Here is a 20,246-nt window from a genome sequence, read left to right as displayed (position 1 = left end):
GGATATGGAAATCCAATTATATATATATATATATATATATATATATATATATATATATATATATATATATATATATATATATATATGGGGTTTGCTAACGCGCGTACGCTTGTTTTTCAGTGGGTACATTTTAGCAATGTGTATCGGGTTTTAGTAGACAAAAATACCCTTATATATCATGGATTCTATGTTTTAAGGTTAAGGATATTTTAATAATTTTAATTCTCAAAACTAAAAAAAAAAACCAAACCCTTACTCACTTCTCTCATTCCTCTCAATCTTTTCTCTTTCATCTCTCTCACTCCAACATTTTCTCTATCATCCCTACTCTAGCCCCAATTGAAAAAATCAGAAACACTTGTCGTTAAACAATTTTCCTTTGTAAAGAGTTGAGTCAATGACATATTCATCACCTTCAGGCAAAGGTTCATTCAAGATCTCTTTAATTTCACCATCTTCACTAACCTCTCTAATTTCATCATCTGCATAGGTTGAATCATCATCTCTAAAAAAACCCTCTAGGCCAATTACCAATTCCTTCGGATATCATTATGCTTGTGAAAATTAGATAAAATTATATACGACAAAAATTATAAAATGAAAACTCATTATAAAATCATTTTTTGTAAGAAATTGTTTAACAACGAGTGTTTCTGATTTTTTCCAGGCCAATTACCAATTCCTTTGATGTTATTATGCTTTTGAAAATTAGATAAAATTAGATAAGACAAAAATTATAAAATGAAAACTCATTAAAAATCATTTTCTGTAAGAAATTGTTTAACAGTGAGTATTTCTGTTTTTTTCTAGGTCAATTACCAATTTTTTTATGCTTGTGAAAATTGGATAAAATTAGATAAGACAAAAATTATAAAATAAAAACTCATTATAAAATCATTTTTTTTAAGATTGTTTAACGACCAGTGTTTCTGATTTTTTTCAGTTGGGGCTACCATATGAGGACAGAGAAAATGTTGGAGTGAGAGAAATGAAAGAGAAAGGGTTGAGAGGAATGAGAGAGGTGAGCAAGGGTTTGAAGTTTCTTTTTTTTAGTTTTGAGAATGAAAATTATTAAAATATCCTTTACCTTAAAACTTAAAATTCATGATATATAGGAGTATTTTTGTCTACTAAAACTTGGTACACACTACTACAATTTACTAAAAAACAGACGTATGCGCGTTAACAAACATATATATATATATATATATATATATATATAATCGGGTTTCTATATGCGATAGTAACATAATTTTTTTTAATCTAAATTAGTTTTATTAATTTTAATAAATTAAAAAAAAATAACTATATCAATTAAAAAATATCTAATTTCATTATAAATTAATACAAAATCATACATAATTTTAAAATTAATTATAAATTAATAAAATAATTAAAACAATAATATGTTTAAAGTTTTATATATAACATACATTAAATATGTATATGATATTGATATCCAAATTCTCATGAGATCTTAAATCCGATTCCTGTGCCTTCGGCTATTCATATCCGATAGGGTATTAAATTTATTTTGTTTCAAAATCAGTTTTATTAATTTTAATAAATTCATACAAATTATTTTATATTAAATAGAAATTATATAATACATTATAAACTCATATGTAATATAAAAAAAATAATTTAAACTAATAAAGGAAGTATTAAAAATAAATAAACTAATATAAGAAGTACATAAGTTAAACATATAGAATATTCAATATAATGTAAGTTGTGTATCGGATATTCAAATCCGAATTTTCATAGATTGGATGTCCACATCCGATCCCATGCATTGGTTGTCCACGTCCGATCCCCATGCATCGACTCTCCAGAATTGATAGGTTCATCTCGGTTTTTCATTTTTCACATTCAATAACTTCAGTTTCGGTCATTTGATGCATGCAAACATATTAACGAAAATAAAATACCTCTCCATCAATATCACTACAACCATAAAGTATATCTATGCACACAGATTAAAAACAAATACTAACCTCTCTCTTCAACAAAAACACAAAGAAGAACGAGCTAACGAAGCACCTGAAACTGCACCAACACAAAGAGTCAAGCTGCATGGATGCACCACTCTAAACCGCACTCAAACAATCCTTCTCAAATATCTTTAGAAAATACTCACTCACAAATATAACAATTGATATCAACTGCAAAGTAAAAAACGCAAGAGAAAAAATATTATCAAAGAGTTGTAATTCAAAGGTGCATAGGTGTAGGGTTTCTTTATAAAAATGAAATGGGATGCAAGAGATGCAGGGGTGAAGGGGCTTTGTTTCAGCACCCTACGTTTTTCTTTCTATTCCCTAAATATCACTGATGCCAATTATAATCCGATATATATATCTATATAGATATATATAGATCTATATAGATCTATAGATCTATATAGATCTATATAGATCTATATAGATCTATAGATCTATATAGATCTATATAGATCTATATAGATCTATATAGATCTATATAGATATATAGATGTGTATATATATATATATATATATATATATATATATCTATATATATATATATCTATATATATATATATATATATATATATTAAGAAATAGACTTTAAGTCTAACTCAATCCCACAAAACCGGTTTATAAGATGATGTTTGCACTCAAGTGACACCAAATTGTTAATGATTTGCAAGACAACCTAGAAGACGAATATCAACCCAAAAGACTTGCCCTAAGTAACAAATTTGGGAGGTTGGTTCATGTAAATTTCATCTTACAAATCATCGTTGAGGAATGCATTGTTAACATCCAGTGGATAAAGAGGTTACTGTTAGAGAGCCACCACAACTATAAATAAACTAACAAAAGCCATCTTTTGCAAAACATGTATGGACAGGTCAAATGCAATGGTGACAAAAAGAGAGGTCAAAAGAGATGACAATGGAAGAAGCCATGGATGAAATGGAGAGAGAAACCACAAAAATCCAATATTCTCACATCAAGACACTTGAAAAAGGAAAAGGGGAAACCTCGATGCTCTGATTAGCTGCTTGAGAGGTTTGCACCCACTTATATATTCTAAATTGGTCTTATCTCTAGTCGATGTGAGACTTCCAACACACCCCTTATGCCGATGTAATACATATCGAGTGTGAAACTAGACATTAATGAGTGGTCCGATAGCAAGTGGAACAATATGTCCAACAAATAACAAATATCGCTAGGTTAGGCTCTAACCATACCGCTAATACCATGTTAAAAGGTGAACTTTAAGCGCAACTTAACCCACAAAATCGGCTTATGAGGTGAGGTTTGCACTCACTTATATACTTTAAGTTGGCCTTATCTCTAGTCGATCGAGATAAGGCCAATTTAAAGTATATAAGTGAGTGCAAACCTCACCTTACAAGCCGGTTTTGTGGGGTTAAGGTTAGGCTTAAAGTCCACTTCTTAACATGGTATCAAAGTCAGATTAGAGCCTATCCTAGCGATGTTTGTTGTTTGTTGGGCATATTGTTCCACTCTCTATCAGGTCGTTATCGAACCATCCATTAATGTCTAGTCTCACGCTCGAGACGTATATACCTCGGCGTAAGGGAAGTGTATTGGAAGTCCCACATTGACTAGAGATAAGACCAATTTAGATTATAGAAGTAGGTGCAAATCTCACCTTACAAGCTGGTTTTGTGGGGTTGAGTTAGACTTAAAGTTCACTTCTTAACAATAAATATATATATATATATATATATATATATATATATATATATATATATTACTAAATTAATTATGTAAGCATGTAGATGCCTTCCATTCCAGACATGATATATAATTCTTTTTGCAAAGAAATACATCCAATCTAAAGAAAAGAGGCATGCTAGATTTGGATCTATGCAACAAAGGAAAATACCTATGTTAGATCAATTTCATCCAACTTGTCACCCTTACACTATTGATGTCGTTGTTGATGACCATTGTGGGTATAAATACATTATTGCTTTGTGGGAGATGTGTGAATAGTCATGACCCCTTATCTGTCATGATTTCTTTAAAAAACTTAGTCATTAACATGATGAATATGCAAGTTTAGTGGGAAATTATGATCGAATAAAAGAACTACGAAAGTCATTGTTAGTCAATTCACAATCAGGGGTACTTTATGTTATACTTTACATTTTACTTATTATGCTTTGCTTTTGTCTTTTATATTGATTTGTTTCATTAATTATAAGGTAATATAAAGAAATGGATGACTATACTAGACATGGACTGTTAACTCTATATTTTTCCCATTTTTCTGTGTTAATACTCTTCTTTTAGGATATTTTAGTTTTTAATTCATTAAAAATAATATAATTTAGAGTAATTAGGATAAAAATAGATTTTGTAAAATTAGTGTTAATTTTCCCTTTTTAGTTAAATAAATAGTTTTTTTTAATAAATAAGTTTTTTTAGGCGTTTATCTTTTCTGCTCTTTAAAATTCCTAATATTTTTTGCAGATCAAGTGCTGAAATGGTTGTGCTGAAAGTGCTGTGTTGTGCCATGCAATCTAGGCCAACGTTGATTTGAAAGACTGCCACTACAATGTTGATTTAGGCCACGGGAAATGAATCTATTGGACTGCTGCATTTGAGATTAAGCTGCTGGTAGATTCTTTAATTGCACAACCGCGTTATGGGTTGAATCTCCTTTAGGGAAACACTGCTTGAGTTGTTGTTAGGCAAATGGATTGGGCTGCTGGCATGGGCTGGTTTTAGTGGAACGACACCGTTTGGAGAAGCTTGGTAGCTGCTACCTTTGCAAATGGGCAGAGAGCTCGTTCATTATGGGATTTTTCCCCAATTCCCTCAACCCTCAACCTATAAGGTTCTTGCGAAAAGAAAAGAAGCAGAGTAGAACCAGGCACGGGCTCAATGGTTGATTTGAGAGCTGATAGAGGAAGAAGCCCAAAAGGATGTTTGGCCCAAAAGCTAATCGGACCAGAAGGATGATCGGAAGCGGTCGACGGTTGAAGAGCAAAGTGATTCAGAGTTAGTTGGAGTTGACTCTCGAAGCTTCTAAGTTTGTTTTCAGTTCTTCCCCCTTTTCCCCTTTCCCCCTTTTTTTCTTTTCTGTTTTGGATTTTCCCCTATAAAAAGGGAAGTTTTGTAATGAATAGTACGTGCACTGGGTGACAGACGGTGTACTTAGGGTAGAAATGGGTAGTGGGTGACAAACGCCACTTTTTCCAAATTCTTGCCTTTAGTCTTAGACTTTATCAGCTTTTCATAGAGGTAGAACTCTGTTCTTTTCAATGGAACTCGAAGATGATCACATTGGGAGACAGGCTTTGCAGTTTTCTTTGATTTCTGGTATTAATTGTATTCTCATTTCCAGTTTTCAATAAGAGTTTTTACGTTTCATTCTTGATTCACTTTACATTTGATTGTCATTTGTCCTTATTGATTCCATTTATGTTTCTGTAATTGCACTATTATTGATCCTATTCTTTTGATATTCATTTCTATGTTTGATGAGTTTTTCATATTATAGAATAGATGCTTCGGTTCTGATTCAATTCTAAAATGTTTTCATTTGAATTTTTGGTACCACTGTTGGGTAGTTTTTAGGTATGTTTAGTTTGAATATGAATTTCCTTATTTCCTTTTAATTTATTCTGTTATATGAAGTTCCAGATTCAATACATTTAGATTTTATTTTCTAGACCGTGTATATAGGCAGTCTGCATGATTACATGTTTCATGCATTGCATTCATTTTCACGAGTTATCTGTAATTCGTTGGTCCGGTACCATGGTGAAATGTCCTCACTCACATCACAAAAATCAATCATCCTTTTAAGATGATCATAATACGTCTAATAGTGCCTTAAAATGACGACAAAGGAAAATTAATTAACATTGTTTCATTACATAAATTCATAAACATTGTTTAGTTATATATTGATAACCTAAATCTTGACTTTAATCTCTTGACCATTGGAATATCATCTAAGGGATGTCGGTGAAGTCAAGGCATTAGACTCGGTCGATCATCTTCAATATCATGAATAACATAAGGATGAGCTACCTTATTGTTTTGTCTCTACAAAGTTAGCATCTCCAAGCTGATTGTACAGGTGTGCAAGTGCAACAACTCCCCATTCATATCTGTCACATGATGCAGATCTCTAAAGACAATTAAGTAGGACACACGAACGTAAGTGGCACTCATATTCACGAAAATTGTGCATCCAACAAGATGCAACAAATAGGCTTGTATTACATACTCATACTATTGGTTCACACGACAGTCATTATATACGTCTCTCAACAAACTCGATCTTATGTGAGGACCACGAGATTACCTAATCTCAAGCGTAGCCCTCGTTCAGTCCACTCCTAAACTAAATTTCGAAATCTGGTAGACTCTTAAATCGATTTTCAAAATCTGGTGCTTTTCAAAATCAGATTTCGAAACTTAGTGCTTTCCTAAACCTGGTTTCGAAATATGATATTTATCCTCAAAATTCAGTGATTTCCTTTATAGATGTCACCTTTTACAAAATTATAAATTTGTTTCACTTATAAACTAAAATATCGTCCCTCAAATTAATAAGCAATACAAAGTAACGTCGTTATGGACTTAACGTCGTTATAAACAAGAGAGAGAAAAAGTTGGACAACAGAAGAGAGAAGAGAAAAAGTACGACCACATCAGCATGGACTTAATGTCGTTGTTGTCAACTTAACAGACATAACCTTATGCATACATTTTTCATAACATAGGGACCCAATGTCTTCATTTTTAAAACCGGGTACTAAACACAAATTCACCTCTTGAGGACGAAGTAAGCATTTAAGCCAATAATAAAAGAGTGGGTGATTATGTTTTTACTACTCAAAGTTAAAGTAGGTCATTTATGATATTTAGAAAATTTTGGGATGTAGGAAGAAAGAGCGAGGTGCATGAAGAAGCCCTAAACTGAAAAGAGTCTAAATTGGCCTTCTCCAAAACTGAGGCAAGATTTTTAATGACTATTACTTCTACACCCTTTTAAATTATAAAATCCCAACTTTACCCATAAGTAAAATTTTACTCATTCGTGGTGTCTGCAACTCCAATTTGTTTCCATTCCATCAGATTTTGCACCTCCCTCCCTTATCTTATTTCCTTCTTTGTTAGATTTGTCATTCTTGAAGACTAATTAGCTAATTATTGCTCAATAACCAAAAGGGGAAGAAAACTCAAGTTCTTATTATTATTATTATTATTATTATTATTATTATTTCTAATAAAATGTGTTCATGGGACATGTCCACAAGAAACAATTCTCAACTATCTTCTTTTTTTTAATCCTAGATGTATTTAGTTATCCTACTACAAAGCTGAAAGGTTCTCTCTCTTCGATGTTCTTCAATGTTCCAATGATCAAAATATTTGTAAAGACACTCCAATGCAAGTCAGTTATATGTGTATAAAAGCAATAAATGTTATATTAAATGAGTAATTCTTACATCATGAACAATCCTATTTGTAGTACCTTTGTGAGCTTTTACCTAGATAAGCCTAAATTATGTAGGTCAAGACTTTTCCTATGTTGTTAGGATTTTTCTAACTTTGTTTGTTTATATAATCCTTGACTAACCATATTAATCTTGTTTTGGGATGCCAACAGGACCAAGGTGCATATTATTGTTATGATAGAGATATTTGTGCTGAGGTGGTATTGTCTCAGGTTGACAACATTGTTTCAACCTTACACAACACACTAGCCTCTAAGGCTTGAGATATCTTGGATTTGAAAGTATGTTACTTTGGAAAGAAAATGTCCTTCCTTAGTTATCTAACCATTATAGACATACATGATTTAAAAGGGTAAATGGAAAGCCATTGTTCAACTTTGTTTGAAACTTGGGCTTTCAACCCACTTAAAATTCTTAAATGGCTTGCTTTCATCTTCCATACTCGTATAAGTTATTAATCTATCAAAATTTAATATTCTTTGCTATGGTTAAAATATTGAAATGTCTTAGCATCTAAAAAAATGGATATGTTATGACTTTTAAAACTATAGTGTAAGACTAGACCATCAAAATCAGGTTTTTTTACCATTCTAGAGTAATTTCATTATAAAATTACAATAAGGGTGCAAGTTTTAAAAACTTCCGAGCTTGGGCAAATCTGCCAACTTGGCATGACTTCAAAATGAAAAAGTTGTCATGCTAAAGTGACTTCATGATAATACTGTTAAAACTATACTACAAATGGATTGAAGTCATATCAAGTCATGACAAGTTCAATGGAAAAGTTCAAGTCATCACAACTTAAGATAACTTCAGTTATATAGTGAAATGAACTAAAATTGTACCATATCATGATGAATTTAGTTATGTAATGACTTCCTTTCATTTCATTAAGTCGTCACATCATGACACAACTTCAGTTCATTTCAAATTAAAGTCGTCATAACATGAGTCACTCTATTTCGTTATAAATAAAAGTCGTGTCAACATGACATAACTTCAGTTCATTCGTAGTGAAGTCACTTTAGCATGACACAAGTTCTTCGTTTTGAAGTCATGATAACTTGACACAACTTGTCCAATCTCGAAATTTTTTTAAAGCTTGCACCATTCTTGAAATTGCATATAAAATTACACCAAAATGATAAAAAAACATAAAAAATCTAGCAACACACCATGAGGTCATGCTCAAGGACATTACTAAGTCCTTTCCTACTATTAAATCTGTGATCTCCTCAAGTTCGTTCTTGACTATGATGTCTAGACTACCATGGTCATCAGTCTCTCCACCACATCAACAATATTTGTCATGACTTTTCTTGCAACAACACATTACATATTGTTTCGGCACACATATATAAAGAAAAATAAAAAAGCCAAGATTATAGTTGACAAAAGAATAATTTATTTATAACATAACATAAGACTTAGGTTAAAAAGGATATAAAAAATGAAATAAGTTAAAAATTTATTCATATTGAATTAAATTAGATGAAATTAAATATTAACAATGAATTTAGCTAAAATTTTAATAAAAATGGTTGATAAAACCAAAATTAATAAAATACATTAGTAACATATATTATTAGGATTATGATAATCCTAGTTAAATAACCAATTAAAATTGAAAATTGTTGTAATATGTCTCGGAAGAATTTGTATTATTATTGTTTTAATTTATTAAAAGAAGACTTTAACCTTATACATATTTGACTATTGTTTTCTAGATAAGTTGACAGATGTAGACAAATTCAGATGCTCAAGTAAGTTTGATCCTAAAATCCCCCTTCCAAAAAATACTTTGTCGTTGCATTTGTTCAAAGTTGTTCATGACTTTTCTTGCAATAACATATTAAATATATAAAGAAAAATAAAAATGCAAAGATTATTGTTGACAAAGAATAATTTAATTACAACATAAGACTTAGGTTAAAAACATAGATGTAGGATATACAAAAATGAAATAAGTTAGAAATTTATTTGTATTGAATTAAAGTAGATGAAATTAAATATTAACAATGAATTTAGCTAAAATTTTAATAAAAATGGTTGATAAAACTAGAATTAATAAAATACATTAGTAACATACATTATTGGAATTATGATAGTCTTAGTTAAATAACCAATTCAAATTAAAAATGGTCGTAATGTGTCTTGAAAGAATTTGTATTATTATTGTTTTAATTTATTGAAAGAAGACTTTAATTTTATATATATTTGATCATTGTTTTCTAAATAAGTTGACAAATTCAGACAAATTCACAAGTTAAAAAAGGTTGGATCCTAAAATTCCTCTTCCAAAAATACTCTTTGTTGTTGCATTTGTTCAAAGTTGTTCAGTTTTACTTGTTAATTAACACAAATTATTTACTATTTTACAAGTTGAAATAAATTGAGTAAAGAGTGAGTAGGAAAGTAGGTTATCCGCATGTTTAAAGAAACATAAACCATTTTCCTTTTAATTAAATTTCCACATCAAAAGCTTTGAACAAGGTACAAACACAGTACAGTCTTCATTGTTTTTCGATACGAACTAGGCCTCCTTAACAAGTTGCCCCTGTCCCGCCTCCTCAGAATATCCGTCAAACATAGCGGCGATTTTTCCAAACTTCCATTTTCCCTTCACCTTCTTCTTATACGCCTCTCATTCCTTCCTTCCTCTCCCAAACAATATTTCGTTTCTTCTAACTATGGCTCAGGTTGCGGTCTCACGTTCCATTCAAGGCTTCCTTTTATGTCCCTCTTCTGGATCTGCACGTGACAGGTCTCAAAACCTGTTAAAGCTTCCATCTTTTGCTTCCACGGTGTTACCTTCCCATGGGAACAATAGTAAACGCTCCCAACTCGCCCCCAGAAGCTTTCAGATCAGTGCAAGGAAATCTGCCCCTTCTGAAGTCATCCCTGTGTCACCCGAAGATGACCCAAAGGTTCCTGCTTTTGTTTTTCTATTTTTTTCATTGGATGGGTTTTCCGGGGGTAATTGTTGTGACCCATTTTGTGTCGTGGTGATTAGATTGAGCAGCATTTGCAACATTTACGTGGGATGCAGCCATTAGGGGAGAATTCGGCTGGGATGTGGTCGAAGCCCACGTTTAGACGCAAGACAAAGATAGTGTGTACCATTGGACCTTCTACCAATACGAAGGAAATGATTTGGAAGCTGGCTGAGGCTGGGATGAACGTGGCTCGATTGAATATGTCTCATGGAGACCATGCGTCTCATCAGAAAGTCATTGACTTGGTTAAGGAATATAATGCTCAAAGCAAGGACAATGTGATTGCAATCATGCTTGACACTAAGGTTGGTTAGTTCTACACTCAAACATCTTGTTTTCACTTTTGTTTTTCTGGACAGGGATTTGTTGTTCTTGTATATTTGCTTCGTGACAATTTTGTATTGGACATGGTAATCAGAAGGCGTACCTGCTAAATTAAAAGTTTACTTTTGTGTACTTTGATTCAAGGTTTTGTATTGTGGTTGTGGTTGCGATTTCCTGTGATCCTTGATATTGTGGGAAATTTTGGACAAATACAGCCACTAACTGTTTTTAATATAGTTTGGTCAATAACTTTGGGATTGTTATTCTGCTTTCAAGATGACGCAGATCGTGGAGGGTGCTGCAATGATTTAGCCTTTTGTTGTGACACTTTCCATTATGATAATGACTGCTGATAATTATTTTACTTTAGTTTCTGCTCTGGGAATCATAATTAAATGGCTAAGAGATAGGACTTTGACTTATTATGCTACATATATAGCTATAGTTTAATATGGAAGCATGTGCCATTAATCTCTGTCATGTAAATCTTATTTAACGTTGTTATACAGCCATTTATTCATAATTTGGTGGGTGTAATTATACTCTTTCTTTAACAATGGAGAATGCGATGTATTTGTAGTTAGGTCTTATAGCATAGGTATGAATCCTGGATAGTGGTGTGCATAGTTAATCTCTGATAAAAAAATTAACTCTGATTAAAATATTGATAAAAATATGAGTGATATACTGCTATTCTTCTATTTTGTGCTCCGAGTAATAGCATAGAGTGCACATTGCCTCTGAAAGTTAACCTCTTTACCTATACCATAGCCCCTAAAGCTAATCAGTAGAAAGTATTCTACTGTTGAAGGATCAAGAGCAATCCTTAGCTCGTGTTTAGAATTTTAGCACTTGGCAATGCAATTATGACTAGCTAGCAATTAGGTTAAGTTGACTACTGCTTATTAGACTGTCAGCTTTTTCTCTTGATTGATTTATTGTATTCAAGCTATAAATAAGAGCTCAAGCCTGATTTCATAAAATTTGAGAGTAGTTGATTTTCCCTTTCAAAATCTCTAACTAAGTTTTTGATATATGCTGTTTCACACAACGTCAAGTATGCATCATATGCGAACAATTCCTCCCAAGCATCCTACTTTTCAAATCAAGAGTATTTGATTGTGTTACTTAATATTTATCATTCTTCATTTTCAGGGTCCTGAAGTTAGGAGTGGGGATTTGCCACAACCTATTATATTGGATCCTGGGCAGGAATTCACTTTTACTATTCAGAGAGGTGTTGGAACTGCAGATTGTGTTAGTGTGAACTACGATGATTTTGTCAATGACGTGGAAGTGGGGGATATGCTTCTTGTTGATGGTATGATGTTTATCTACCGATCAATTAGAGTGTCCAAATTCCTCAAACTTTTTGTTTTACTCATGGATTGATAAATTAGCACTCCAACATTATGGTGATATATGCATATAATTTTAAATTTCATTAAAAAGTTTTCTCTGCGATAAGGGATTAATCTCGGTCGTTACAGAGTTAATGCCTTCTCAGAGATTTGCCACTTGAGGCCACCTGGTAGTGAAATTATGCTATAATCTGTTTTTGAGATACATTGATAATCTTTTTTATCCAAGAAACTTGTTCTGGTTAAGGCCTTAATCATGAAAGCATTTGCTTGTACTCAAGTATTGCATATTGTCATCAGGTTTGCAAACAAACAAGTGATAACACTGTTTATGCTGCCTTCCATCTTTCTTGATGGTTTGCGCAGGATAATGGGATGCTGTTTAGCTCCGTTACATAAATTTGAATTGACTTATTAAATGAATTAAACTGTTGAAAGATGCAAGGCTGATGTTATTCCAAAGAAGAATATTATAGGCTAGATAGAATGTATAACATATAAGCAACTTACTTGACACTCACAAGGGTAAAGTTCCCACTATTTGGGATCCGAAAAAGGTTTGGACCCATTATTTAACACTCTTATAGTAGTATACACTTGTCCTTTGCACTTAAAATTGTTGAACTTTTGGTTTAAACATAATGTTCCTTACTTTTTAATGTGTTATGTAGGTGGTATGATGTCTATGGTGGTTAAGTCTAAGACAGAGGATTCTGTGAAATGTGAAGTTGTTGATGGAGGAGAGCTCAAGTCTAGGCGACATTTGAATGTTAGAGGAAAAAGTGCTACACTGCCTTCAATCACTGGTCAGAATTCAGATTATTAATTTCAATCTTGACAATATTCTAGTGTATATCTCTGTGTGCTTCAGTTGGGTGGGAGGGTAGTTACTGGGGATTGATGTTATGGTGGTTTCCTATGGACTTAATATTCACATTCATTTGTTGCAGAGAAGGATTGGGATGATATCAAGTTTGGAGTTGATAACAAAGTTGACTTCTACGCTGTTTCCTTTGTTAAGGATGCTGAAGTGGTTCATGAACTGAAGAATTATTTGAAGAGTATATATCTAAAAGAATTTAAAATATATCTGATTAGTTTGCTGTGTATTTAGATTATGTATATGATGAATTTCTCATTCAATGCTGCAGGAAGTGGTGTTGATATACATGTCATTGTAAAAATTGAAAGTGCAGACTCTATACCAAATTTGCACTCGATTATCACTGCATCTGATGGGGTGCTAACCTATTCCTGACATTAATTTTTTTAGGCTTGCGTTTTTTATATTTCATTTATTTTGCTTAGTGGTTCTAACTAATATAATTTCTGTACTGATTGTTGATGCCTTGCTTTTTTAGGCCATGGTTGCCAGAGGAGATCTTGGTGCTGAGCTCCCTATCGAAGAGGTTCCACTTTTGCAGGTAAACTGCTTTTACCTAATAACCAAGGATCTATAGTAATGCTAGTTTTTTATCAGTATCATGTATTCCGCTGGACAAATGTCAACTGAGTTGAGTTCATATTAACAATTGTAATGCCTGTTAATGTAGGAAGAGATAATCAACTTGTGTCGTAGCATGGGAAAGGCTGTTATTGTGGCAACAAATATGCTAGAAAGCATGATTGTTCACCCAACTCCAACAAGAGCAGAGGTGTCAGATATAGCAATTGCTGTTAGAGAAGGCTCAGATGGAATAATGTTGTCTGGAGAAACAGCTCATGGAAAGTAAGTAAATAGTTTTCCTGCCCCCCAAGTGTCCAACTGGTCTAGGAAGTTAGGGACTGGTAACATGTGGAACCATTTATCCTTTCGGTTCAAACCACTTTTTTTTTGTATATCGCCTGTTAGTCCCCCAAAGACACCATAATACAAGTATTTTTACATACACACGTATAGGAAGCATATCAGGTCAGATATGAAGAGGAGTCAATATCAACCATATGTCTCCCTTTACTGCTCCTGCTCCCACTAGATTCTAGAAGTATTAAAAGAAAGCAGGGTTGGTCATAAGTGAATAAAATGCTGTGTTTGGTTTGTAGTAGCATGTATATGATTTTGTGACAAATATGAGCTTTTTTGTGGTAATGTTACAAAGGTTTATAACAAACAGGGGCATGGTTGATGCTGTGAAAGTAATGCAATTATTTTGATTTTATTAGAGCCAAAAAGAATGATTTAATGTATGATACTGCAGGTTCCCACTAAAAGCCGTGAAAGTAATGCATACAGTAGCATTGCGGACAGAAGCCACTATACCGGGTGGTCAAATGCCACCTAACATTGGTCCAGTGTTCAAGGTTTAAGTCAATCTATGTTGTTACCATGTTGAATTTCTATTTAATCCATTGCACTTCATTTGATTGTCTTTTATTTTTGGTTCAATGTAGAACCACATGAGTGAGATGTTTGCTTACCATGCAACAATGATGTCTAACACCCTTGGAACATCAACTGTTGTCTTCACTAGAACGGGTTTCATGGCTATCTTATTGAGCCACTATCGTCCTTCTGGCACCATATTTGCTTTTACAGATGAGTGAGTTCTTTTTGTCCCCTTTCTCTTACTGATTAAAAGACCTTTTTCTTAAAGAAAATTAAACCTACATGGTTGAATGTCTGCAACATACAGAATTTCTTCATTGGTCACCTCATGAAATGTTCTGGTTTTCAGAGTCCTAAGATTTTCAGAAAATAAATTTGATGAATCACTAGTATTCCACTTTTTGAGAAGCTATTAAAAGTAACAGTTACACGAGTTTGTTTCTTTTGTTTCACTGGCGTACTTATCTCCAAAAATGAGAGTACTTTTGCTTTTTGTTTTTTTTGTTTTTATCTATTTTTATGCTATGACTGATGACTAATTTATTATCAACCTAATCTTGTTGTTCATGCAGGAAGAGGGTGCAGCAGAGGCTTGCTTTGTATCAAGGAGTCTGTCCCATATACATGGAATTCTGTGACGATTCTGAAGCAACCTTCAAAAGAGCCTTGGACCTTCTGCTGGTAAATATTTGGAGGACGTGCACAATAATTTAATTGTCTTGGATTCATATTACTTGTACCAAGTAACATGGTTAATGTTTGTTTGAACTGATTTGAAAATCCCCGTATGATTTTCCAGCCTCAATACCTTCAGGGTAGTAGCTTTTACATTCAAGATTTATGCTTTTAGACTATTCATGCATGGAGTACTTAATCACTAACTGTTTGAATCTCATGTCCCTTGATGAATGCCAATGCTTCACATGGAACAAGCCATTGGAAATGTCTGCTATTTGTTTTAACTAATCTTGATTATGACAAACATGTTTTTGTGCTGTGCCACTAAATGGACAATTGGCTTTCCAATTCCTATGCACTTTCCTATCAAAGTAAAAAGGACCCTTATGAATGTTGTGTCTAACTTTGATGTATGATTCAGTAGCTTCCACGTGGCTGTAATATGATATTCATTAACTTATAGAACATACTATGGAGATGATTACTGAATCTTTTTTAGGAGATGCTATCTACTGAACAGATTCTTCTGTTACTTGATCATGTTACATGTTTTTGCTTTTTGTTAATGATCACATTTGCATGGTTTGGATGTGCAGAAGCAAGGAATGGTGAAGGAAGGAGAAGAAGTAGCACTTGTACAAAGTGGTAGGCAACCCATATGGAGGTTCCAATCCACGCACAATATCCAGGTTAGGAAAGTGTAAGCCAGAGGAATGGAAAGTGACCACAAATAATGTTTCAAGACACGGCAAAGTTTAGCATCATCTTTAGAGCATCATAGTTTGTTTGGCTTCTTTAGGTTTCATATTATTCTCATTAAAATATTATTGCTATCATTTTTTTTCCTCTGTAATTTGGTTGTGTCTAAATTTTATTGAAATTTTGGTTAAGAATTTGAAATCAGAAACATGCTTCCAGCATCAAGGACTGACTTGTTTGTCACGCCATGTTTGGATGAATGACAGTGATTTCAGAAGTTAAATTCTGGAACAGTAGTAACATTTGAATTTTTAAATTTGAACGAATATGAAAATTAATTTTCGCAAAATCAGAGAGTTTTGCTTGAGAGGTGATTTTATTTACGACTTAGTTTAATTTCTTAGTGTTCAAGAAAGAAACAAGTTGTCTCCCAAAGTAGAATTGAAGCAGTTTCATGATATTAGAACTGTTTTTGTGGAATTCTATTCACTTATCTATGACTTTTTTTTAAAAAAATTTATTTATAAAAACGAATAGCACTATAGAAATTTGATATCCCAATAAATATACAAACCTTTATTTGGGTAACTTAAATATATTTCTGAAACGAATCTTCCTATTGAAGGTAGGACTCATTGGTCATATAAGCACATCCAATTTGTTATAGCAAGGACTAAGATAAATTAAATATTTATTCAGTAATAGATTACTATATGAAATCTCATTTATATTTGAAATGTTAAAATAAAGATTTTAAGAGTTCTATAAAGGGTAGTAAATTATGATCTCACATATTGCAAGATCATATTGTTATCAACAATCTTAAGTATAAATTATATTTATGGAAATATTTTTATAAGTATTGATATTTTTCTATCTAAAATGAGTAGTATTTTTTCTCCTTAATTCAAAAAACTTATCCTAAGATCATAAAGCAACTTTGATAAACTTTGGAAACAAGATTATCACGCTTGAAGAATTCAAATTTGGAAAAAAAAGATGTAAGATCGGAGCATCCATCAAGATTTTTATCATACAGTTCAATATGTAAATTATACTAACATACTAATTGTACATGGTTTACAATTGAAAATAAAAATGCAATTTGATTTTAATACAATCGAAGAAAAATCCAATTCTTCTAATTAACATATTGAACTGTATGATAAAAATCTTGATTTTATAAAAATGTCAAATAATTCAGAACACGATCTATCTTATATTTTGGGTAATTAACATATAGAATTTTATTGAATCATATTACCCGGATGAGCGATCTTACAAATTTGGCATCAACAACCTCAAAAGTTCGTTCCTTATTATAATTTCAAAAGTGTCCCTAATTGAATAAAAATTCCCATCTATCTTCGTATTTATCATTACTTTTCCTCCTTGATAAATAGTTAGTACAACACTAATAAAGTTATATATATATATATATATATATATATATATATATATATATATATATTATTTTTTATTTTTCTAATTGTTTGGATTATTGGGAAATTCATTCAAATGTCCAAATATTTTTTTCTCTTATTAAAATTTCTATAATTATGTTCATTATATATTTTTTATGTTTCATATTTGAATATTTATTCTCTTTTTTAATATGTTTATTTATTATGTATTTTCTTCACATGAGAATGTTTAACTTTCAAATAAGTGTTCAATAGAATAAGTTTTTCATTTACTAGATAATATAAAAAAAAATTATCTTCTTTATTATCTTATTATTGAATTTTGTTTCATTTGAAGAATTTTTGTTTTGTTAAAATATTTTTTTTGTTATCTCTCAATAGTTTAACTAGGTTGATATTTGAAAAGTTTTCTTAGATCTCTAAATAGGTATTTTTCATCTTATCACCTTCTTTTGTGCAATTTTATTCAATGATTTATTAAATTGTTTAAGGAAATTAAAATAAATGAAGAAGATTAATATGAATAAAAAAGACGAGTATGAATGAAATTTTGGAGAAAAATATGGATAAAAAGGATGAGGAAAAAATATAAATGAAGGATATGTGTTGGAATGAATAAGATGAGTGTGGAAGAACAAAATGAATGTGAGTGAAGAAGAGATGGAAAATATGAGTATGAGAAAATTTATTAACTTCAATGAAAAAGATTATGACTGAGGTAATATAACATCTTTATTGTTATATTTAGATTTGAAGATGAATTTGAAAGTGTTGAAACTGTTGGAAGCATCAACGAAGAAAGAGGATAACCGACCCTAAACTTATTTATTTTTTATTTTTATAGCTGCCTCTATTTATATAATCTCATTACTATGCAACCGTGAATTTCATAAACTGATCTCACTAGTTAGTAAAGAAAATTAGTAGTAGGATATCTAAACCAATTCTTTAAATAATAATAATAATAATAATAATAATAATAATAATAAAATAATAATAATAAGAAATATTAAGAGAAGAGATCAAGTAAAATATATTAATAGACACTATATAATTTATTATAATATAAGATACGGTGAGATTCAATTATCATTGTATTTTATGAGTTTGTTTATTTTCTAGATTTTGAGAATTTTGTTGTCGGTCTTGTTAATTTAATTGCTTTTGTTTTGTGAGATAAGTCAATGTTTTTCAACAATAATAATAATAATAATAAAATTTCTTTAACATCAGTCTTTCATAATAAACTTAGAACTATGTTTTCAACATTTTAAAATACTTTTACAAGATTATTATTGATTAAAATAAATATATAAATAATTAAAAAATTCGGTCCCACTTAGATACATTTGTGGATCCTCGAATCTAAATTTGTAATATAATACAGATGAGTAGCGACAAAAGTTTTTCAACACAAAAAAATTGTGCTAGAAAACATCATTTTCACTTGACATAGATAAAATGTTATTTTCTATACAATGAAATTTTCATTTTAATTATAAAAAAAGAAGTAATTTCTTCATTTACGAAAGTTGGTCTTGTGACAAATTTCTTTTGTAATCACACACACAATCATAAACAAATTATATAAAGGATCAATGCAAAATCTTCAACATAAAATATTACAATAATATACTTCTGTGTTTTTTTTATATAGTGCTCATTTAGGTGAGAAATTTTATTTAACATAGTTTATTGTATGTGTTAGCAAAATTAATTTTGAATAGATTTAATTTTGATAAAACTAAAACTAAAGTTTAGTATACATTTGTTATTTAACACAAAATACTTACCCTACTTATTTAGGTATATGCATAAATAATATTTACCCCTCAATTGGATATTAAGTATATTAAGTGGTGCAGGTCTAAGATTATTTATTGTTACGCAAACAATATGTTATGTTTGTATAAATGATAACTTTCATATTATTGTAAAAAAAGTAATAATTATTTAAGTTTTGTATACTCTAACAAACTTTTATATGTTATCGTTTTCCATTATTATAATTATTCTTTATATGACTTTCTATTACATTCAATATAAAATAATGTTATTTTCATTAAGATATTGAATGATTGTTTTTATATTCTTTTCTATATGAGCTACAGCCCTGCTTTATTTTTATGTTATTTTATTTTTTACTAATAAAAAATAGAAAAAGATACAATGAACTGTGAGCAGAATCTGTCAGTAGTACAACAAAATGCCAAACGATGGAAAAAGTGGAAGAATAATAACACTGTAATAGTTTCTGAAAAATGTTCAACAGGAAAAGCAAAACATCATTTTCACTTTGAATGTGACAATGACAACATAAAATAGCCTTTAGCACTATTTTGTAACAAAATCTTCAAAATTTTAGAAGACTCGAGGATATCAGGATTAAGTAGTTCTGAAGGTAGAATGTAGAATGGGTTTATATAAGCTAATCGTAAGTTTTATATAACACTAACTATATATGTGAATAATTGTAAGGGTTGTATTTATTAAAAGTTATTAAGAAATTATAATTCTATTGAATATCATCGACTTGAGAGCAGTGACAAACTTTTAAAAGATATTTTGAAGTGTGAAAAATAAATATATAAAAGTTTTAAACATACAAAATATACTAGAAAAAACTTATTTATATATATTAATAGAAAAAATATTGGGGAAGTGAAGATCCCTATAAGCCTTATAAGCTCCACCAATGCTTGAGAGAATATAAGGTGTTAAATATGCTGTCAATGAAGGATTATTTTATTGTTGTAATGAGTAAAGGATACAAATAATAAAGGAACCTTTTTTTGTCTACGAATATATGCTGGAGATAGTAGTGAAGATTTCTCTCAAGAAAATTTGTTATTCTAAAAGGTCAAATTGCTTTTTTTATCTTATAAATAATCATGGATTTATATATGATTTAATTTTACTTCTGATAATTTTAGCATGATAGATTGCAGACAGATGATT

General features: G+C 30.9%; 1 protein-coding gene across 1 annotated transcript; it reads left to right on the top strand.

Annotated features, from left to right (window-relative positions):
• The first annotated feature begins 9,963 nt into the window (after positions 1 to 9,963).
• Positions 9,964 to 16,147, top strand: LOC108346033 (plastidial pyruvate kinase 2). The gene is made up of 12 exons (XM_017584959.2): positions 9,964 to 10,407; positions 10,494 to 10,781; positions 11,956 to 12,121; positions 12,833 to 12,967; positions 13,112 to 13,222; positions 13,313 to 13,401; positions 13,523 to 13,585; positions 13,715 to 13,890; positions 14,360 to 14,462; positions 14,553 to 14,701; positions 15,060 to 15,168; positions 15,762 to 16,147. The coding sequence occupies exons 1-12, from the start codon at positions 10,171 to 10,173 to the stop codon at positions 15,867 to 15,869; spliced, it is 1,734 nt and encodes a 577-aa protein (XP_017440448.1). The 5' UTR covers positions 9,964 to 10,170; the 3' UTR covers positions 15,870 to 16,147.
• The last annotated feature ends 4,099 nt before the right edge of the window (positions 16,148 to 20,246 follow it).

The sequence above is a fragment of the Vigna angularis genome, chromosome 8 (genome assembly GCF_016808095.1).
Source record: "Vigna angularis cultivar LongXiaoDou No.4 chromosome 8, ASM1680809v1, whole genome shotgun sequence".
In the NCBI taxonomy this organism is placed as follows: Eukaryota; Viridiplantae; Streptophyta; class Magnoliopsida; order Fabales; family Fabaceae; genus Vigna; species Vigna angularis.
The sequence above is the reverse complement of the archived record's forward strand: the minus strand, read 5'-3'. Positions and strand labels throughout refer to the sequence as shown.

Bases quoted from the DNA above. Each gene is read 5' to 3' on its own strand.
- LOC108346033 (XM_017584959.2), top strand. From the start codon at position 10,171: ATGGCTCAGGTTGCGGTCTCACGTTCCATTCAAGGCTTCCTTTTATGT. The intron at 13,586-13,714 runs GTAAACTGCTTT...CTGTTAATGTAG, and splicing joins AAGAGGTTCCACTTTTGCAG to GAAGAGATAATCAACTTGTG. The intron at 14,463-14,552 runs GTTTAAGTCAAT...GGTTCAATGTAG, and splicing joins ACATTGGTCCAGTGTTCAAG to AACCACATGAGTGAGATGTT.